Here is a 23,633-nt window from a genome sequence, read left to right as displayed (position 1 = left end):
GGTTGATGAGGCTAGTAATAGGGGTTGCAACAATTGCGGCGGATAATTTTAGAAAGAGAGGGTCCAGATTGTCTAGCCCAGCTGATTTGTAGGGGTCCAGACTTTGCAGCTCTTTCAGAACATCAGCTATCTGGATTTGGGTGAAGGAGAAATGGGTGAGGCTTGGACAAGTTGCTGTGGGGGGTTCAGAGCTGTTGACCGACGTAGGGGTAGCCAGGTGGAAAGCAAGGCCAGCCATAGAAAAATGCTTATTGAAATTCTCAATAATCGTAGATTTATCGGTGGTGACAGTGTTTCCTAGCCTCGGTGCAGTGGGCAGCTGGGAGGAGGTGCTCTTATTCTCATAGACTTTACAGTGTCCCAGAACATTTGAGTTTGTGCTACAGGATGCAAATTTCTGCTTGAAAAAGCTAGCCTTTGCTTTCCTAACTGCTTGTGTATATTGGTTCTTAACTTCCCTGAAAAGTTGCATATCGCGGGGGCTATTCGATGCTAATGCAGAACACCACAGGATGTTTTTGTGCTGGTCAGGGCAGTTAGATCTGGAGTGAACCAAGGGCTATATCTGTTCCAGGTTCTACATTTTTTGAATGGGGCATGCTTATTTAAGATGGTGAGGAAAGCACTTTTAAAGAATAACCAGGCATCCTCTACTGACAGAATGAGGTCAATATCTTTCCAGGATACCCAGTCCAGGTCGATTAGAAAGGCCTGCTCGCTGAAGTGTTTTTGAGAGCGTTTGACTGTGATGAGGGGTGGTCGTTTGACCGCGGATCCATTACAGATGCAGACAATGAGGCAGTGGTCGCTGAGATCCTGGTTGAAGACAGCAAAGGTGTATTTAGAGGACACGTTGGTCAGGATGATATCTATGAGGGTGCCCGAGTTTACGGATTTGGGGTTGTACCTGGTAGGTTCCTTGATAATTTGTGTGAGATTGAGGGCATCTAGTTTAGATTGTAGGATGGCCGGGGTGTTAAGCATATCCCAGTTTAGGTCACCTAACAGTACAAACTCTGAAGATAAATGGGGGGCAATTAATTCACATATGGTGTCCAGGGCGCAGCTGGGGGCTGAGGGGGGTCTGTAACAAGCGGCAACAGCGAGAGACTTATTTTTAAAAGTAGAAGCTCGAACTGTTTGGGCACAGACCTGGATAGCATGACAGAACTCTGCAGGCTGTCTCTGCAGCAGATTGCAACTCCACCCCCTTTGGCAGTTCTGTCTTGGCGGAAAATGTATATACATACATAGAGGCATTTTTCAGCTATGATTTTACCACTCAGAATCCAGAATGGATGTGACAATGGGGCCAGCACAGGATGTAATACACCCTTACAACAATCTACTTTTGGATCATTTTGACTCCTTATCTGGTAAACTGCTACTATTTGTCAAGAAAAGAGCTCCAAATAGGGGTTAGTGTACTCCAGTAAAAAAGGGATGGTTTAGATTAAAAACTATTGCCCTTTGTCCCCGTTCATAGAGGCATGAGAGACTAGTCAGTGGTAGAATTGAGTTATTGGCCCAAACACCCATAGACCCACAAGTTTGAGGTTACTCATGGACAGTAATATTTTTATTTTTTTTGCATTGATGCATTGTCTCTTCTAACTGTCCAAGAATAGGATCCAAAGTGTTAGGAAACATTTGTTCCCATAAATACAAAGGAGGATGTCTCTCCTCATACCTCTGGCACTTTAGTCAGACTGCCAGACTGTGCACCACAGAGCCAATCAGGAGAGAATACATACAGGTCAACGGTGCCAATTGAAAGTCAAGGGGTGTGTCTGTGCCTTTTGGATTACTCTCTCTTTACAGAGAACCCCTGTGGTTCAAGTCTGCTCTGCGCATGTCTGAAAGTGACAGAGCCAGCAGCCAAGAGAGTATTTCACAGTATGTCATAGAAAAGTATTAGACTTATGAATGTAGGTAAAATGCTAATATGTATTAGATCCAGTACAATAGAATAACTAAGACCTGAATTTGAATGTAGCGTGTTCCGATTACTCCTTCTCTTTCTGTCCAGCAGGGTCAACCAAAAACACTTGGCCTGATGGTTCATGCAGATATTGGGGAAGCAATATAGAAATGTATTGATCCCTTAAATGATTTTATTATTAAATGACCCATATCACAACCCTCATACCTCTTCACAAAAATGTACCTAAATCAATTTTGGAAAAAGTATTTTACTCACAAAAGACATAGGAATTTATTTCCTCAGTTAGAAATAGTAGGCCATGCATCAAATAACTACTTTCATAAGAAAAACGAACCCTCAAATGCAATATTGCATTTTGTAAGTTGTCTGCAGGTGGCTTGTTGTGAATGCACTCAAATATCAAGCCATTATCAGGTTATGTAAACTGTGTTCTAATACAAAACGTAGAAGGATTTGTCTTAATGTACAGTATATGAAAGTGATGCTATGAAAACGATTCTTTCACGTTATCAAGCTCACTGTGACTGACAAATCACTGCCTATTACTGTGATTAAAAAGAGCATATGAAACATTGTTTTTCATGAGGCTTAACTGTGCGCCTTCCTTTAAGCACCTCTGTTCAAACACCTCTCCTGTCCTTGATCCATACCACATACAGCCATTTGCGTATCATTTCTGTGTCCATGTGAAAGATAGTTATTGCGAGGATGGAACATTTGTTGACTTACATTTTTTTCTATTAACACCCATGTAAAATGAAGGCCTGCAAAGCTTACAGATGTAATTCTAATAGCATGAGATGAAAGTAGACAAACATCAGAGTGTGCGATATGAAGGTATAGTCAGTGGACATTCTGAACCTTGTTTGAGGTCAGTAGGTCACATGACCAAGGAGCTATTGAAATTCTAAATTTTGAAAAATTCATGTAGAACCATGTGAGTTGAAAATGGACAAACTAAAGGGTGTGCAATGTGTAGGGCCACTGAGTGGACATTCTGAACCTTGTTTGAAGTCACCAGGTCACATGACCAAGGAGCTATTGAAATTCTACATTTTGAAAAAATTCATGTAAAACCATGTGAGATAAAAATGGACAAACTAAAGGGTGTGCAATGTGTAGGCCCACTGAGTGGACATACTGAACCTTGTTTGAAGTCACTAGGTCACATGACCAAGGAGCTATTGACATTTTACATTTTGAAAAATTAATGTAACAACGTGTGAGATGAAAATGGACAAACTAAAGGGTGTGCAATGTGTAGGCCTACTGAGTGGACATTCTGAACCTTGTTTGAAGTTGCTAGGTCACATGACCAAGGAGCTATTGAAATTCAAAATGTTGAAAAATTCATGTAAATCCATGTGAGATAAAAAAAATTGACAAACTAAAAGGTGTGCAATGTGTAGGCCCACTGAGTGTACATTCTGAAACTTGTTTGAAGTCACTAGGTTACATGACCAAGGAGCTATCGAAATTTTACATTTTGAAAAATGTATGTAAAATCATGTGAGATGAAAATTGACAAACTAAAGGGTGTGCAATGTGTGTCTATGCCATCGGGTTAGCTACAACCAGTTTTGAAAGTGTTAGGAGTAATGGTTAAAGAGCTATTGAAATGTGAAAAATGTGATTTGTCACTATGTTGACGGTCCCTAACTGCTGTTAGTGGACGTAAGGAAAACTACAGGTGAATATCCATCGAATATCCACCCTGAAACTGTCTTTACCTCGGTATGAAAATCAGATTTTAACCAGGCAGATGCACGACAAAAGTAAGAAATAGCGATATAATTAATGCCTTACCTTTGAAGATCTTCTTCTGTTGGCACTCCAAAATGTCCCAGAAACATCACAAATGGTCCTTTTGTTCGATAATGTCCTTCTTTATGTCCCAAAAATGTCAATTTATTTGGCGCGTTTGATTCAGAAATACACTGGTTCCAACTCGCCCAACATGCCTGCAAAGTATCTAATAAGTTACCTGTAAACTTGGTCCAAACATTTCAAACAATGTTCCTAATCCAACTTTAGGTATCCTAAAACGTAAATAATCGATAAAATTTAAGACGGAATATACTATGTTCAATTTCGGATAAATACAACATGAAGCGCGTTCCAGTTCACATGCACCAAACAGAGGAGTCTACTTGGATTGACACTTACAATGAACAGCCCTACTTCTTCATTTCTCAAAAGAAAAACATCAACCAATTTCTAGAGACTGTTGACATCTAGTGGAAGCCATAGGAACTGCAACCAGGTTCCTATTAAATAGAGCTTCCCATAGAAAACCAAAGGAAAACAAAGTGACCTCAATTTCTTTCCCCCTGGATTGTTTGTCCTCGGGGTTTCGCCTGCCAAATCAGTTCTGTTATACTCACGGACATTATTTTAACAGTTTTAGGAACTTTAGAGTGTTTTCGATCCAAATCTACCAATTATATGCATATCCTAGCTTCTGGGCCTGAGTAACAGGCAGTTTACTTTGGGCACGCTTTTTATCCGGATGTGAAAATACTGCCCCCTATCCCTATTAAACCCCTTTTTTTATGGCAAAAGGAATATGTGCGTGATTCTGCATCTACGGGCACTTCTATGTCCTCTGGGTTAGTTTTTTAGATATTCTTTATATGTTAATTTCACAGAAGTATTTTAGATACTTTTCAGATGCATTTTATAACTCAATTTCACTGTTTTGCCCTTGTCCCTGGCCCAGACTTGAGCTTTTACTATGTTTTCTTATGAGAAAACAATAATTACACATTACACAATGTTATCTACTAGAGAAAGAGTCAATTAAATAACATCCATTTCAATATTTATCGTGAGTATGCCCTTTTGTTTCCCCCCCCAAAGAATATACCTGTCCTTTGGTAGTGGTGTCATTTCCACCACCAAGGGCAAATTCCTCATTAATAAAGTTTTTTCAAGAGAATGTTAATTTAGTTACCATGGAAACTTATTGTGACACGGACACTATATGCTGGCTGTAATACTAGCCAAAGCATGCTAAGAATTCTGTCTTTTTCCTCCAAAAACTGTAGAAGTGTCATTTCCATCACAAATGTAACTGTGGTGGAAAGGAAAAAATGTATTGTTATTAGTTGTTTTTTTTTTTACTTAAGGCTTACTTAATCATGTTTTAAAGAAAATTCTCCAAGGTGAAAACTTAAGTAGTATTTTTCTTTGTTTATAGAAGATGCCACATAAAACAGCACAGAGGTCACAGACAGAAACAAAACAAAAAATGATCCTATACTATACCAGGAACATCTGCAAAAAGACATGAAGAGATACTGGAAGAAAAACGAGAATGGAAATCTATCTCTGAGCTTACAAAGCCAGAACAATGAAGAGAATGTAATGGAAATGCAGCAAACAGAATAGAAGATAGACTTGAAAGAGAACAGTTGCAATGGAGACCTACCTGTCAGGCAACACACCACCTCAGTCACCAGATGACTTCCAGCCAGAACATGAGGCCAACATACCTGCCCCTGATGCATGCCCTGATACCCCTTCCTCATTGTCTGCAACAGGAATGAGAAGTCAAATACTTGCTGGAAGAAAAAAGGTTGGAAGAGTTCGCTCAAAAACATACAGAGATCTTTGCATGACAAATGTCAAACTTGATAAAGCTTTACGGAAAGCTGAGGAATACAAAAAAAGATATGATCAACTTATGAAGAAAATGGAGAGACAAGATTCGACAAAGACAAAACAGAAAATTAAGGGAACTCCGAAGAACTTGAGAAGGATTTGATTTTCAAAATACCATCATAGTTGAGTTAAAGCAAAACTATAAAAAAATGTGCAATGCTAAGGACAAACATGTGGCTTCAAAAATGCTCAGAGGCAACAGCCTGAGAAAGTATGGTGTAACAATTGCTTAACACTATGGGCTACTGTATGTTTAAGCTTAAACTCTATTGGACCAATTAGGTTCGCTACTGGAGCAGTAGGGAGAAATGAAAACTGCACAATTAAATAATTTTGGAAAATAATGCCGGCTTGTATTTTGTAAATAAAAATACTTACAAAAAATGTATTATTTTGAGTAAATATTGATATGTGAAATGTGTACAATGAGCTCAATATTAATGAAATACATCAGTAGTACAATAGACTTACATATTGGCCATATATCCTGCCTATAGTTTACTAGGGTGCACCCAACTCTCTTAATCTGAGGGTCTCAGATTTCAAAGTTCAAAACATGAATCCACAGAAAACACAAACCAATTCACAAATACTGACAGAAACAAATATGAGATGGAATCAAATCTGAGTGACTGTGCCTATCAATAAACACTGTATGGTGTTTAAGTGTAGCATGTGTTTATAACAATCCCACTGCAATGTATGATGCATTGATGTCTTGCAAGAAAAATCCTACACCACTGTAGTATGGCAGTGCAAATTCAGTGTTCTCCAAGGAAAATAAATCTTTGCATGCAAATCTTATTGATGTCCTGGGTTCGGGCGGCTCCCCATCCTTGCTGGAACTGAATCCATACAAAAACAAATGACCAAATCCTGGCGTCAATCTTTCCCCCAATCCCTTCACAGCACGTTGGTATTGGTAAGTGAGTGTTTATATCCAGTTCTCTCTTTTTTATTTCAGTTTTATACAACTTCTCAACGATTTGACCCTAAGTTGTTCTTCAAAGGAATGGCGGTAGCTCTTCACGTTACTTCTAGCTCTAATGTTTTGCATGTTGGTGCCAACTGGTGTATAACGTGAGGTTAGGAGAGGGACTAAGAGAATATTGAGTTTTGATTGGCTCAAAATAAACTGCTCGTCATGCAGCTTCTGACAGCTGATTTGTAATAACTGTCCATTTAAACATATCAATGGCAATATAGTATAATATGATTGGTTACTGGAATCTCACTAGTAACGATAAGTATTCAAAATTAGCTGACCTGCGTTACAATGGCCTGGTCAAAGCCGCAAAAAGAGAATTTGGATTTTCAGCAAAAGCAATGAGGGCAAATGAAAAAAGGCCAACAAGTCTTCAATACTCCAGGAAAAAGCATTGTAACAGAATTAGCACAGCCACAGAAGAGAAAATCACTAGATTCTATGAACATGATGACAATAGTAGAACAACAGCGGAAAAGGACACACTAACGAGCAAGAAGAAAAATAAGCAGAAGTGCTTCCTAAATGGCACAATTCAGAACCTTCATCAGAAGTTTAAGAGGGAATATTCACAGATTAAAATGTCATACTATGAAATCTGCAAGAGATGTCCCTTTTGGGTTGTCAAGCCAACAGTCCAAGATAGGGACACATGCCTCTGCAAAACCCACGCCAACCTCCAGTTCATGGCAGACAAACTACAGTATCACAAAGTGATCAGCTGCAGCAACATTGAAAACCTTAGAGTCTTTGTGCGGACCTGAAGAAGGACCTTGTGAAGACCTGAAGAAAGAGTGTATGTACAGAGTGTTCCCTTTGCCAAGCAAAAGAGTTTTAACATCTGACTTTGATGCTGGTGAGCAGACATGGTGGTTTGAGTGGAAAAACAAAGCTGAAGAGCGATAGAAGAAAAACAAAGAGGGAAACATAGAGAAGTTCACTGTACATTTGACAGTAAAAGGAAATGTGTGTGACACACTGCAGATTCTACTGGAGGACTTCTCCAAATGATTGAAAGAGAAGTTGCGGAAACAATTGTACAATATTCAACACCAATACTCCAAACTGAGAGAATTAAAAGAGAATCTGCGGAAAGAGGAGATCATCATGCATATTGACTTTACAGAGAATTACCTGTTAGAATTACCAGTTAAATCCAGGCAGTTCACTTGGTGATTCTCACAAGCAGGTGACCCTCCACACCTGTGTTGGATATACCACAAATGAGACAGTTTCACTCTGATCACTGAGCTATTCTATGCGGATGACCCCTCTGCAATCTAGGCCCATCTGCTTGAGCTCTGCCCATCGGCTACTTTTTGAATCTTACTTTGTCTTATATTAATTAGATGTTTGACAATGTATTATGAAGTCAAGATCAATAATATTATGAAGCGAAGATCAATGAAAGAATGATGGAAAAAAAACTTTGGAGTACTTTAAATGAAATTATGGGCAGAAAAACTAATTCAACTCCATCTTTCATCGAATCAGATTGCTTACTCATCACAAAAACATTTGATGTTGCCAATTATTTTTATGATTACTTCATTGGCAAAGTGGGCAAACTTAGGCAGGAAATGCCAACAACAAACAGTGAGCCATCATATTCATGCATAGAATAACAATTAATGAAAGAAAAGCATTGCAAGTTTACATTTTGTAAAGTTAGGGTGGGAGAGGTGGAAAAATTATTATTAACGATCAATAATAACAAACCTGGCATTGACAACTTAGATGGAAAGCTACTGAGGATGGTAGCTGACTCTATAGCCACTCTGTCATATCTTTAATCTGAGCATAGAGGGAAGTATTTGTCTTCAGGCCTGGAGGGAAGCCAAAGTAATTCCGCTACCCAAGAGAGGTAAAGCGGCATTTACTGGTTCTAACAGCAGACCTATCAGCTTGCTGCCAGCTCTTAGCAAACTGTTGACCAAATACAATGCTATTTCTCCGTAAACAAATGAAAAACAGACTTTTAGCATGCTTATAGAGAAGGGCATTCAACATGTACTGCACTGACACAAATGACTGATGATTGGTTGACAGAAATTGATAATAAGAAGATTGTGGGAGCTGTACTGTCAGATTTCAGTGCAGACTTTGATGTTATTGACCATAACCTGTTGTTGAAAAAACATAAACTACCGTTCAAAGGTTTGGGTCACTTAGAAATGTCCTTGTTTTTGAAAGAAAAGCAATTTTTCTGTCCATTAAAATAACATCAAATTGATCAGAAATACAGTGTAGACATTTTTAATGTTGTAAATGACTATTGCAGCTGGAAACGGCTGATTTTTAATGAAATATCTACATAGGCGTACAGAGGCCCATTATCAGCAACCATCACTCCTGTAATCCAATAGCACGTTGTGTTAGCTGAATCCAAGTTTATCATTTTAAAAGGCTAATTGATCATGAGAAAATCCTTTTGCAATTATGTTAGCAAAGCTGAAAACTGTAGTCCTGATTAAAGAAACAATAAAACTGGCCTTCAGACTAGTTGAGTATCTGGAGCATCAGCATTTGTGTGTTCGACTACAGGCTCAAAATGGCCAGAAACAAATAACTTTCTTCTGAAACTCGTCAGTCTATTCTTGTTCTGAGAAATGAAGGCTATTCCATGCGAGAAATTGCCAAGAAACTATAGATCTTGTACAATGCTGTGAACTACTCCCTTCACAGAACAGCGCAAACTGGCTCTAACCAGAATAGAAAGAGGAGTGGGAGGCCCCGGTGCAAAACTGAGCAAGAGGACAAGTACATTAGAGTGTCTAGTTTGAGAAACAGAAGCCTCACAGTCCTCAACTGGCAGCTTCATTAAATAGTACCCACAAAACACCAGTCTCAACGTCAACAGTCAAACGGTGACTCCAGGATGCTGGCCTTCTAGGCAGTTTTGCAAGTCCTGCAGCCTCTCCCTTATTTGACATAGACAGTTTGTGTGTATGTATTGATATGTAGGCTACGTGTGCCTTTAAAAATATTTTATGTAGTTCTGTCCTTGAGCTGTTCTTGTCTATTAATGTTCTGTATTATGTAATGTTTAATGTTTTGTGTGGACCCCAGGAAGAGTAGCTGCTGCATTTGCAACAGCTAATGGTGATCCAATTATTTTTATTTTTTTACATAGATGTCATTACCACCACACCTTGCCATTTCCACCACATCCATATTTTTTAGGTAAATTAGTATATTATGTAAAATGTACATTGATTGATTTGTTTTAGACAGGGAAATCATATGATTGTTATCCGAATTTTACAAAAAGGTTGGGTGGAAATATCTTATTTTTCATGATGAATAAATGTTTTCAGCTGTCACAAAGGCAAGTTTAAACATTTAGGCGTCGTGTTGAATTATACATTTTAGGAAAAACAAAACAAATCACTTAAAATAATATTACAGAATGTACAAATGTATAAGAAATGTGTTATAAATGAATTGTATGATATTTTATTTTCAACTAAAATGGACCCTGGGTACCCTATTTTTATGCATTACGTGAATGGTATGCCTAATCATCATCACAAAGAGCCATCATCAATGTTGTTTTTGTGCAACTGCTTCAATAATCCTCTTGTTTACCAGGATCTCAAGCATGTACTTTCAAGTGTCATGTTATGTCTGTCTCAGTCATAAATATTAGTCCCACATAAATGTATCAACGATTTATGTAATATATGGAAGGGAATAGAGCTGGAGACGCACTGTTGTAAGGGCTAAAAGGCTATTGAAGTCAAAACATACAATTATTCCCATGCATTTTCACAGGACAAGAGGGTTGATGATTTTAACTCATCCCTGAAACCCAGCTGATGGTCGGTCTGTTGGTGTTTATCATGCTGGTTACAGCCCCAGCCAGGTGTGCTCTCTCAGGATGACTGATAGGATAGGCAGGACCAGATAACAGATATGGGAAACTGTAGGCTACATGCTGTTGGCCTCTGCCACATGTTTTCACCAACAACATGAGAGAAGCCTGGAGCTGAGGCTACCACGCTGTTTGATAACACACGTCTCCAGAATGGGAACATTTGAAGCCACTCTTGTCATCCTCATACACAGTAATACTGAGCCTCCTTTATTTACGTCATACATTTTCTGTGCCCTTTCTCAGGCTGTGGCTATGAGCCTTTGAGAGAGCTGAAACCTCTTCCATTAGAGAAAAATGAATTACTCCAAGAATACTACTGTGCAACATAGGTCAGTCTCCTAGTTTCAGAATGGTGTAAGTACAAAATCTCAGCAACATGCATGCCTCTGTTTCCAGGGTGGTGGTAGTAAACTTAGGTTTGCTTAATATAACAGATGCACACAATTGCAGGTCCGGGGAACAGTTTATGGTGGGCAGCAAAACTTCATAACAGTATTGTGAGTAAATAGCATGGTCTCCCTCTCTAATTGACTACCAGTGACACGGAGTAGCATTATATCTAACATTTTACAAGCTCTCGGCAATCAATGCAACACCATATGGTCATAGGCGGGGACTGTGCTGCAACTCTGAGATAAGTAGTTTGTCATTTTTTGGAATTAGGCAACTGGTCTAGCTCTAAAATAGATAGTCCTTGTCCAAGCACATTCAACAGTGTCTTATGTAACTGCATTAGATATGAAGACCCCCCCCCCTTGCATCATCACCCATTTGCCATCTAAGCCATATTGAACCATCAGGTTATCTTCTTCCAGTCAGCCTTTTTTGGAACTTTGTATCCAGAGAATTTCACTCAGGGATGGGCAACTGCCAAAATTGTCTTTGGAAGAATTTCCAAAAACAAATAAAAAAATCACTTATATTTTAGTTGAGAATTAAAATAGTAGAATACACAAGGCAATTTAGAAATTTGGTTGTGCTGCATCAGCAGTTTGTCTCTTGTTATGTCAATCCCTGACAGTCACTCAATTAGCTTGTCAGTTAACATTTTTTAGATTGGTAAATTAGTCTAGCCAGCTATCTAAACTTGTAGTAATCATGGTTTAATTACCAACCTGGGCCCCATTGATTTTGTTAGTCATTCTCACTCAGATATACACCATAGCAAAATGTGTAGAATTGCAGGAAATTATCAGTAAATGTTCATTTTCTCTCCACCCAATGGCAAAATGAGTAGATTTGCAAGAATGTAGCTATAAAATCGATAAATATTATCTCTACCCCATGGCTAAATGGGTAGAATTGCAGCAAACTTGGTTTAAAACTGCAAAATTTTCCCCACACCCGGTGGCGAAATGAGTAGAATTGCAGGAAATTAACTATAAAACAACAACATTTCACTTTTGTCCCCCAAAAGGCTAGAGCCGGCTCCTGAATGTGTGGGTATGGATGGGGGTACGCAAACCAGCGAGCCACTCATGATGAGTTCAGATTTTGTGTGACCCCCACCCTCATCAAAGTTGCCCATACCTGATCTAGCTAATATCACTTGGGCTGATCGTAAATGGGGAGGTGGGGGTAAAACATTGTTTACCCCTTTCCAGAATGCAGATTGCCAGTGGGATTTACAGTAGCGCGCTGAGCACTTCCATTGCCTTGTCCAACTCCGTCACAACACACACAGTCAGACCTCCAGCTGCATATGAGTCGACAGGTTGTGTACACAGAGGAAGTCGACTGGGAAAATTTGATAGCTGAATAGATTTGCTAAGAATAACATCTAGTAGACAAAGGCACTCAGACTTCGCCATGTCAAGTACAACAATCTCAAATACCGGCTTTTAAAGCAGGATATGTCCATAGTAGACTGTACTGGATTTTTAACTCGCAGTTGCAAGCCAGCTGACGTTAACGGGTCGTCTGCTAGCAAATTGAATATTTCCACTGACCAAAAAAGCAACTTGGAGTTATCCGGGTAAGTGTAAATACTTGTGTGAATTTAACTATCCAATGTGTCATATTTCGCCGTTTTAGTCCAACTTTAACGTCATTCTAGCTAGTCTGTACAGTACATTGAGCTTTTGCCAACTGATTAGCTAACGTCAGCCAATTCTTCCTGACTGCGTTCTTCCCGTCCTTAGTAAGTAGCTAGCCAATTTAACTAGCTAAGGTCAGCTAGCCAATAACGTTATAGCCAAAGTATACAGTGTACTGTGTACAGTTAGCTAAAGTTAAGCTGACTTTAGTTTATTGTTGTTGTCATGCGGAAATTTGGGATTCAAATTTCGCCATCATGAATGAACACGTCAACAAAAAATGTTTTTCCTTGGAGTGAAGTTTTTATGTCTCCAGGAGGAAGGGATCGTTCTTATTGAGCCCCAAGACTACTATTATTGCAATAAAGATACAAAAAATTGTCCTCAAGCCAGACTTTGGTAGTAATACAATATGAAGATAATTTAGCTAATAGATTACGCCGAGATGTTTCACTTTCAAATTGTATTTTTTATTTGTATTTATTTAACTAGGCAAGTCAGTTAAGAACAAATGTATTATTTACAACGAAGGTTTCACTCGGATGACGCTGGGTCGCCGCTCTATGGGACTCCCAATCACGGCCGGTTGTGATACAGCCTGGAATCGAACCAGGGTCTGTAGTGACGACTCTAGCACTGAGATGCAGTGCCTCAGACCGCTGCGCCACTCATTAGCCCAAAATGCAGCCACACCAAACAAAACAATTATTTCAAAGTTTAACAAACCATAGAACTCTGCACAACTTGAGGACTACTTTTAACATTTTTTACAAATACACATTTACAGGAAGAACTGTGCAGATACAAAGTCTGGTAACACAGAATTTAACCGAGGGAGATTTTACCGTTTTGTTACCAAATTTAGCATCTGCAGTTTTTCCAGTAAGTGTTTTTTTTTTAAAACTGTGTTAGTTGTTCAAATTAGTCATTATACATAGAGTTGTATGGTTTGTTAAACTTTGAAATCAATATTTTTTGTTTGGCATACATTTTAAAGTGAAAAATCTAATTCTGTTACCGTGGAATTGCCCTTAGTTCGGCATCTCAGTACTTGGTGATTAAATCTTCTCTGCTGTGTAAGGCTAGTTAGTGGATGTTCCACTATGTAAGGCTAGTTAGTGTAAGGTGAATCTGATGCCCTGCCTTTGGTAGTAATGGGGACAGTGGCACACTTCCCTGTAAAGGTGCTGTTCTATGTATGATACAATAAACTGAGATCATGACTCTGTGGTTACTCCAGAAGTTATTGCTCTGATGGTATTGTATGTATATTAATTCTCATGGTTGTCTTACAGGAGCCGAATGGCCTCTGTTGTGGCCTCTGTTGTGACTGTGAAAACTGAGAAGCGACCTGCTCCTGCTGACCCTCAGGATGTTGACTCCAACACCAAAAAACCCAGGTAACAAAAATTGATATGAGTAGCCTACATTTAGTACTCAGTTCCTGTTTATGTGCCAAAACATTATCGGTATGTCACTGGTCAGGAGCTTTTTCTCTTAGTTCCTGTTCCTAAACCCATTCTTTATCTTTTCAGCCTAGGTTTGAGTTCAAACAGCAGCCAAGTAAACTTGCCATGATTTGTTTAACCTTCATGTTGTCTAAGGATTTGGGAACCATCAATGGAACCATCACTCAATCTCTGCCTGCCCCAAAGGAAACTGCTGCCCAGCCTGAAGACCAAGCGGGCCTCCGAGCTGGTCCTAGTTATTGGTACAGGGGTGAGTTCAGCTGTGGCCCCTCAGGTCCCTGCGTTGCGCTCCTGGAAGGGTTTGATCCAGGCCTTGTTGGACGCGGCCAACGACTTTGACCTCCTAGAGGAAGAGGAGAGTCGGCGTTTTCAGAAGAGCCTGAAGGACGACAAGAACCTAGTCCACGTGGCTCATGACCTCATCCAGAAGCTCTCTCCGGTAAGGCTTCCCTTCCCCCACTCCTTTGCACACACAGACAGCCAGATGTGGACAGGACACTGCCAATACACTGTCTCCAGCTGGTTGTGACACATCAGTGTTGTTCATTGTAAACTTTCCTGTATTGGGATTTGTAATCCTAGTGGGAATGACAGTGGCAAGGAGTCAGCATTATTATATCTAAATTCTAAAACATTTGATTGTTTTTCAACCTGTGTTCTTTGTAAAAGGTGATGCCCTTGCCAAAGTACAGGACTGATAGATTACAACAACAACACTTCATCATTCATTGCGTTGTTTTCAAAGCCACTGACAAGTTGGCTCAACCAGTTCTGACACTTTAAGGCCTGTTATTTGATTCGCTAGATGAAGAAATCCCCCCCAGTGAATAACCTCTCATTGATTTCTCAATAAGTCAACGAACCAGTGGACCGTGACTAAATGATGGAGAAATTCAAGGGGAAAACATTTTAGGGATTTCCGTACCAGCCCATATCCCCGTCATACCAGGTTGGCTCAAACCATAACTGATTGATGAGGTCTTAATACCATCTGCCTTCAGTGTTAGTCATGTCTCATCGCACCTTTCACATTGCTTAAACATGCTTTGTTTCAGCAGCCTGCCTGTTGCCACAAAGGGAACAAACAGCCCATTGTGGGTTTATCCATAGTTTTTATTCCGGTTCACAATCATGCAGGCCCGTTGCTGTTGGCTATGGATTTGGGGGGCTTTAACGTTTTAATGGGAGTGCTGCTGCCTAGTAAAAAAATATGTTTTGTAATCATGGAGTAATGTCAATCCGGGAACACCGGCCCCTGCCAAGGTTTCCATTCAGCCTCAGAATAACAGAGCGCCCCACCAGACTAAATAGCTCACAAGAGGAGACAAGATTATCAGGTGATTACACAGCCATGGACCCTGTGGCAAATATTTTTATGTTCTTACTTAGCAAGCAGTGGCTTTCCACAGGCCTGTCTGTACATGTTCAGCATCTTATCAGGATGGAGTATGCAACTTTAGCTGAACATAATTCACTTTATCACAATTCCAGTGGGTCAGAAGTTTATATACACAAAATTGACTGTGCAGTTTGGAAAATTACAGAAAATTATTTAATTGCTTTAGAAGCTTCTGATAGGCTAATTGACATAATTTGAGTCAATTGGAGATGTACCTGTGGATGTATTTCAAGGCCTACCTTCAAACTTAGTGCCTCTTTGCTTGACATCATGGGAAAATCCAAATTAATCAGCCAAGATCTCAGAAAAAAATGTGTAGACCTCCACAAGTCTGGTTCATCCTTGGGAGCAATTTCCAAACGCCTGAGGGTACCACGTTCATCTGTACAAACCATAGTACGCAAGTATAAACACCATGGGACCACTCATACTGCTCAGGAAGGAGACATGTTCTGTCTCCTCGAGATGAATGTACTTAGGTGCGAAAAGTGCAAATCAATCTCAGAACAGCAGCAAAGGACCTTGTGAAGATGCTGGAGGAAACAGGTACAAAAGTATCTATATCCACAGTAAATCAAGTCCTATATCGACATAACCTGAAAGACCGCTCAGCAAGGAAGAAGCCACTGCTCCAAAACCGCCATAAAAAAGCCAAACTATGGTTTGCAACTGCACATGGGGACAAAGATCGTACTTTTTGGAGAAATGTCCTTTGGTCTGATGAAACAAAAATAGAAATGTTTGGCCATAATGACCATTGTTATATTAGGAGGAAAAAGGGGGACGCTTGCAAGCCGAAGAACACCATCCCAACCGTGAAGCATGTGGGTGGCAGCATCATGTTGTGGGGATGCTTCGCTGCAGAAGGGACTGGTGCACTTCAGAAAATAGATGGCATCATGAGGAATGCAAATTCAGTGGATATATTGAAGCAACAGGCCATCACAAAGCCCTGACCTCATTCCCATAAAAAATGTGTGGGCAGAACTGAAAAAGTGTGTGCGAGCAAGGAGGCCTACAAACCTGACTCAGTTACACCAGCTCTGTTAGGAGGAATGGGCCAAAATTCACTCAACTTATTGTGGGAAGCTTGAGGATGGCTACCAAAAACATTTGACCCAAGTTAAACAATTTATTAAAGGCAATGCTACCAAATACTAATTGAGTGCATGTAAACTTCTGACCCACTGGGAATGTGATGAAAGAAATAAAAGCTGAAATCATTCTCTACGATTATTCTGACATTTCACATTCATAAAATAAAAGTAGTGATCCTAACTGACCTAAAACAAGGAATTTTTGGATTAAATGTCAGGAATTGTGAAACTCAATTTAAATGTATTTGGCAAAGGTGTATGTAAACTTCCGACTTCAACTGTAGATCTATGGCGCTTGTTATATAAAGTACCCTGAGTCTCATTTTGTAGAATTGAATATGCTGAAAACTTAAAGACAAACACTTTGAAAAGAGGACTCTCTTAGCTTGAGGACTCTTGTAGAGTGTAGAAGGAGAGATTTGTCATTGCTTCGCCTTTTTTAGTCTTTGGTCACATTGTTGCCCATTTGGCACAGATGTCAATTCAACGTCTATTCCACATTGGTTCAACGTAATTTCATTGAAACAACATTGATTCAACCAGTGGGTGCTTGTTCACAGAACAGCTGAAGAGAACCAAGGCTTCTGCGAGGAGGAGTGTCCCGCGTCTCAAGAAGGGATCAAATACCGAGTGGGACACAGCAGTTTAACCCAATGGTATTGGTGCTGCAACCCAAACAATGTAAATAACTGGATTAGGACTGTTTTGGCACATAATGTCGGTTAATGAGCCTAATCTGAAGGTTAGACTGAATGTTTGTGACCTAAATCCTTTCATGCTGTCGTTGAATGACCTAGGCAAAATACTCTAGGCAATTATATTACAACTTTCCCTGTTTAGGACTAGATTGGTTGAAAACAACTCAACTTTATGGTCGAATCCTAGGCTATATCAATCTCAAAATCAGGATCGGAGCATGGTACTACTTTACCGTATTTGGTCGTTACATAAATCCTGAAACAAAAGGAGAATACGTTCAGTGCGGAAGTCAACAGCAGGGTGGGTGGATAGCTAGATGCTTGCCCTTGGTGATGATGACTTCCTTCCTGTGGAAAGGGATCCTGTTGTTAGTTAATTAGCCCACTAGATCTCTAATCTCTAGACAGTCGGCCAGGCAGCTGGCTGTGCTAAGCTCACCTCGACACTGCTATTCATAGCGGGCCAGCACTTCTCCTATGTTTTCCTACAGCCATTGCCAGGTAGTGTGAGCATTTTACGTAGCTCTCGGTAATGAGATTTATCCATTACAGACAGCTGTAATCTCATGGCTACTCAAACATCCTGCCCACCAACTCCTTGCTCCATAGCCATAATGTTTACCGTGTATAGCAACTGTTTACATGCCACTGCTACTGATGGAAAAACATTTTCACCTTTCATTTACATGACTACCACAACCAGTCATAAACACTTTATTGTACCTTTTAAAAAACTGAAAATACATTTATAAAATGTCTCCCTCCTAGTAGTTAAGTACCAGCAGTATAATCTGGTCCCAGAAATGCAATACACACACCCACTAACCCCTATTCATTGTGTTCCTGCCCTATCATTGCAGAGAACAGGCAACGTGCGGTCCACCTTCTTCAAGGACTGCCTGTACGAGGTGTTTGACGATCTGGAGTGTAAGATGGAGAATGCGGGGAAGCACCTTCTCCGCTCCGTACTGCAACTGATGGAGAGTGGAGCGCTGGTCCTCACCACCAACTTTGACAACCTGCTGGAAATTTATGCAGCCCACCAGGGATCGAAGCTAGAGTCTCTGGACCTCACGGATGAGAAGAAGGTAACAACAGATCCCTTTTCCCCTTTGGAAAGATATCTGTAGTCATGTTCTTGTGTGCTCTTTAGGACCAAATTGTGTGCATAACTGACTTATTGAAATAGCACATCATGGATTGATGCCAATTGGGAATTTGCGTGAACATTTTTGTTACAGTATGTCATGTGTGCAGATCTAGTCTCTGTTTCTAAAGCTACACTAGCACACCACTTCGCTATGATGCAATTAGGAGTGTTATCATTTAGAGAAAATACCTAACTGAAAAAGTTTAATTTTTGGACAAAATTAAACTCAGTGGAGCTATTACAAAACTACAACTAACAGGTCTCGATCCTCATCATAAGGGGAAAAATGTAACATTTAACAAATACCTAACACAACATTGCTGTACCGTTAGTAGGAGGAGATATGCAGCTTTCAAATTATTTGCCACAGATATAAAGCGCTCCGCACATCATCGTCATTAACAGTTGGTAAAATGGCAGAGAGTGAGAGACAGGGAAGCGACATCAGTGAAGTCTTGTATTGCAATACTTTGACAAGTTAAGTAAAAATGTGGTGAAATGCAAACTTTGCGAGTTGGAATTGAGCTACAGTGGCAGTACAGGTGCAATGCTTAACCATCTGAAAGGGAGGCACCATGAGACACTAACTGTTGCTGGCCTGGCTGGACAAATTTGCAATGATTGCTTTGCAAGTACAAAGCGCGAGCTCTCAAACACCCCATAAGTGGCATTAACAACAGATTGTTGGATGTCTATGAACACGCTGTCATGCGTCACTGCGACGAACCATCACATTATGAGAAGTGGGACATGAAGTCCCATGTACTGACTACTGAGAACATGGAGGTGAAGCACACAGCAGAGAACTGAAAAACGTTAACTAACATTGTTTGAGTGGGTTGGGAACAGCAGTAAGGTAAGCCCCGTCCAGTAGCCAATGGAACTGCATTGTCCCCTAGCGAGCATACGCTCAAACATACAGCTGCAGTCGGAAGTTTACATACACCCTTAACCAAATACATTTAAACTCCGTTTTTCACAATTCCTGACATTTAATCCTAGTAAAAATTCCCTGTTTTAGGTCAGTTAGGATCACCACTTTATTTTAAGAATGTGAAATATCAGAATAATAGTAGAGAATGATTTCAGCTTTTATTTCTTTCATCACATTCCCAGTGGGTAAGAAGTTAACATACACTCAATTAGTATTTGGTACCATTGCCAATAAATTGTTTAACTTGGGTCAAATGTTTTTGGTAGCCATCCTCAAGCTTCCCACAATAAGTTGGGTGAATGTTGGCCCATTCTTCCTAACAGAGCTGGTGTAACTGAGTCAGGTTTATAGGCCTCCTTGCTCACGCACACTTTTTCAAATGTTCTATAGGATTGAGGTCAGGGCTTTGTGATGGCCACTCCAATACCTTGACTTTGTTGTCCTTAAGCCATTTTGCCACAACTTTGGAAGTATGCTTGGGGTCATTGTCCATTTGGAAGACCCATCTGCGACCAAGCTTTAACTTCCTGACTGATGTCTTGAGATGTTGCTTCAATATATCCAGGAAGATTGTGCCTCATGATGCCATCTATTTTGTGAAGTGCACCAGTCCCTCCTGCAGCAAAGCCCCTCCACAACATGATGCTGCCACCCCCGTGCTTCATGGTTGGGATGGTGTTCTTCGGCTTGCAAGCGTCCCCCTTTTTCCTCCTAATATAACGATGGTCATTATGGCCAAACAGTACTAATTTTGTTTCATCAGACCAGAGGACATTTCTCCAAACAGTACTATCTTTGTCCCCATGTGCAGTTGCAAAGCGTAGTCTGACTTTTTTATGGCGGTTTTGGCGCAGCGGCTTCTTCCTTGCTGAGCGGTCTTTCAGGTTATATCGATATAGGAGTCGTTTTACTGTGGATATAGATACTTTTGTACCGGTTTCCTCCAGCATCTTCACAAGGTCTTTTGCTGTTGTTCTGGGATTGATTTTCACTTTTCGCACCTAAGTACATTAATCTCTAGGAGACAGAATGCGTCTCCTTCCTGAGCGGTGTGAGTGGTCCCATGGTGTTTATACTTGCGTACTATTGTTTGTACAGATGAACGTGGTACCTTCAGGCGTTTGGAAATTGCTCCCAAGGATGAACCAGACTTGTGGAGGTCTACAATTTTCTTTCTGAGGTCTTGGCTGATTTCTTTTGATTTTCCCATGATGTCAAGCAAAGAGGCACTGAGTGTGAAGGTAGGCCTTGAAATACATCCACAGGTACGTCTCCAATTGACTCAAATGATGTCAATTAGCCTATCAGAAACTTCTAAAACCATGACATAATTTTCTGGAATTTTCCAAGCTTTTTAAAAGGCACAGTCAACTTAGTGTATGTAAACTTCTGACCCATTGGAATTGCGATAGTGAAATAATCCAACAATTGTTGGAAAAATTACACAATGCACAAGGTAGATGTCCTAACCGACTTGCCAAAACTATAGTTTGTTAACAAGAAATTTGTGGAGGGGTTGAAAAATTCGTTTTAATCACTCCAACTTAAGTGTATCTACATCACCTAATTTAATGCATTTTTTTTCGTAATGTTTACATAATAAAACAATTGCCATTTAAACGTTAAACGTTTTACATTTGTCATATCTATAGAATTGGACATGTGGTGTGGACACTGGAACATAGGTTTTGGTCCCCTTTGACCTTAAAAAAAACAGCCCTGATGCCGTCTTTTGTTTTTTTCCCCTCACCTTTATTTAACCAGGTAGGCTAGTTGAGAACAAGTTCTCATTTACAACTGCGACCTGGCCAAGATAAAGCAAAGCAGTGCGACACAAACACAGTTACACATGGAATAAACAAACAGTCAATAATACAATAGAAAAAGTCTATATACAGTGTGTGCAAATGAGATAGGATAAGGGAGGTAAGGCAATAAATAAGCCATAGTGACAAAATAATGACAATATAGCAATTAAACACTGGAGTGATAATGTGCAGAAGATGAGTGTGCAAGTAGATTGACTCAAATGATTAAGGACCCCTGTTAGGGGAAGTTGTCTATGAAAGACATGTCATGACAGTTTAACTATACTACGATGTTTATGCTCACAACACAGGGAATGCTCTTACACATAAAACATGTTTAAGGCATATTAAAGGCAAATTCAAGGGAAGGTATTTGATTCAAAGCCCAACATATGTCTTCTAATATTGTTGCCCTTCTAATATGGTGTCCTTACACCAGAGAAAATGGTCAACGCATTGACCTGTGAAAGTACAGTATGTTGTCTCTGACAGAAGTAGGATTTAGTTAGTATATATTGAGGTCAAATTTTCAAATGTCCTCCAACCGTTGTCAACATTTATGGATTAATCAATGTCAGAAATTGGAACTAACATGACAAATATATTTTTATTTTAAGCAGAACTTATAAACACTTCCTACTCTCACCTTAGCAGGGACCCAACATGGATTGTTATTTATGTATAAGCATCAAAATAATTGACGAGTCTATGTATTTTCATCAGAAGCCTGTGATAATGCCCTTCAGGTGTGGTATTTATGCCCCGTCTCCATCAGGACTAATATCCCGTCTGACAGTTGTGTTACTCTCTACCCAGTGAGAACAGGAATTGGTGCGATGGACTGTGAAATGTGTGTATGTGCAGGTCCTGGAGTGGGCTCAGGGGAAGAGAAGTCTGAGCGTTTTGCACATTCACGGAGTTTACACGAATCCCAGTGGCATTGTACTGCACCCTGCTGGCTACCAGAATGTACTGAGGAACACCGAGGTCATGGTGAGCATTGAGACAGGCAGCCTTTAAATGATACCCTGGAAATGTTAGCTCTTAGCAGTTGCTGATGTTTTAAAATATTTTATTTTTCAACCAATTTAAGACCCATCGCATTGTGTTAAATTGAAGTAAAGTAAATTCTGTCAGTGTCTTAATGAAAACTGAATTCTCTTGGTTCAACAGAGGGAGATCCAGAAACTGTACGAGACCAAGTCGTTTGTGTTCCTGGGCTGCGGGCGCACGGTGGACGACACCACCTTCCAGGCTCTGTTCTTGGAGGCGGTCAAACACAAGTCGGACCTGGAGCACTTCATGCTGGTGCGGCGCGAGGACGTTGGAGAGTTCAAGAAGCTGCGGGATAACATGCTGGACAAGGGCATCAAGGTCATCTCCTACGGCAATGAGTATTCTGACCTGCCCGAGTACTTTGAGCGGCTGGCCAACGAGATCTGCAACCGCGACGTGGTCACTAACGGCTGGGGTAAGGAAGCCACTCTGGTTCAATTTATAGGCAGGGGAGAGCCTTTTCACATATAACTTACCAGTTTCAGTGAAATTACTCAAACTCTCTTCACTGTATGTTTAGTAATCATACAGTATCCACTTCCTAGGTGATAAGTTACGCTAAGTGTAAATCATAAAACGATTATCTATTTTGGGCTTGGATCTCATTTTAGTGAGCCGAGTTGCACATTTTCCTGTGTTTAAACATGAATAGCTCCTTTGTTTGCCCTCACTATTTATTGTTAATCTGTTGATTTCATTGTGATTTTCATAGGATCTCCCTCCCAAGAACAGGAAACCCAGAATGGCTTTCATCCACAGAAGTGCCTTCTTCAAGGTTAGGATTGTGTACAGGCTTACCTGTAATGCATGGCAGTCCGTGGTAATATACAGCTGTTGGTTCTCCTTGTCTTTTACCGGTTCTCCTTCTCTTTCTGCCCAGACTATTCTTCTTGACAGGCACAAAACAGGTGGGAGTATCAGTCCTCTTCATCCACCGTTCCTTCATAGAGTTCAGTCTACTACTCAGGTCTGGTTTCATTGGATCTACTACAACTCCTCCAGGCAAATATGGGCCAGAAGAGACCATGTTACTGCTCTCTAGTCACCCGCTTATTGTTTTTATTTTCTTCTGTACCGGTTATCATGACAAAGGGAAAGATCCAGCCAAGTAAACTGAAAGCAGCTGTCCACCCTATGTAAATGTAGGCATAACAGATATAGATGTGAAGTAGGGATGACATAAGGACAGTTCCCTGATCTGGTTTCTCGCACATCATCATTTGGAAATGAATCCTGTCCTGAATGGATGGCTGGAGAGTCAGTCCAGTGGACCTAGATGTGATAGTTTCTGAAGAGAAGCAGGCGTGGAGAAAATGTAGCCAAAATATGGCGCAAGGGCTGTTCTGATGCAGCGCCAAGTGCCTGGATACAGCCTTTTGCCGTGGTATATTGGCCATATACCACAAACCCCTGAGATGCCTTATTGCTGTTAGAAACTACTTACCAACATAATTAAACCAGTAAAATTAAGTATATGGTCTGATATGCCAATCAGCATTCAATCCACCCAGTTTCT

At 40.3% G+C, this 23,633-nt stretch overlaps 1 protein-coding gene across 2 annotated transcripts; it reads left to right on the top strand.

Annotated features, from left to right (window-relative positions):
• The first annotated feature begins 12,146 nt into the window (after window positions 1-12,146).
• Window positions 12,147-23,341, top strand: LOC106612962 (protein FAM118B). 2 transcript variants are annotated; one of them, XM_014214688.3, is made up of 8 exons: window positions 12,147-12,445; window positions 13,802-13,906; window positions 14,162-14,414; window positions 18,030-18,257; window positions 21,926-22,054; window positions 22,235-22,532; window positions 22,830-22,892; window positions 22,998-23,341. In XM_014214688.3, exons 1-8 carry the CDS (start codon window positions 12,324-12,326, stop codon window positions 23,009-23,011), a joined length of 1,212 nt encoding a protein of 403 aa, XP_014070163.1. In that variant the 5' UTR covers window positions 12,147-12,323; the 3' UTR covers window positions 23,012-23,341. The 2 variants fall into 2 exon arrangements, with proteins under 2 accessions (XP_014070163.1, XP_014070162.1); XM_014214687.3 differs by having other exon boundaries at window positions 14,111-14,414.
• The last annotated feature ends 292 nt before the right edge of the window (window positions 23,342-23,633 follow it).

The sequence above is a fragment of the Salmo salar genome, chromosome 09 (genome assembly GCF_965601325.2).
Source record: "Salmo salar chromosome 09, fSalSal1, whole genome shotgun sequence".
Classification (NCBI taxonomy): domain Eukaryota; kingdom Metazoa; phylum Chordata; class Actinopteri; order Salmoniformes; family Salmonidae; genus Salmo; species Salmo salar.
Note: the sequence above shows the minus strand (reverse complement) of the source record. Positions and strands in the feature narration are given on the sequence as shown.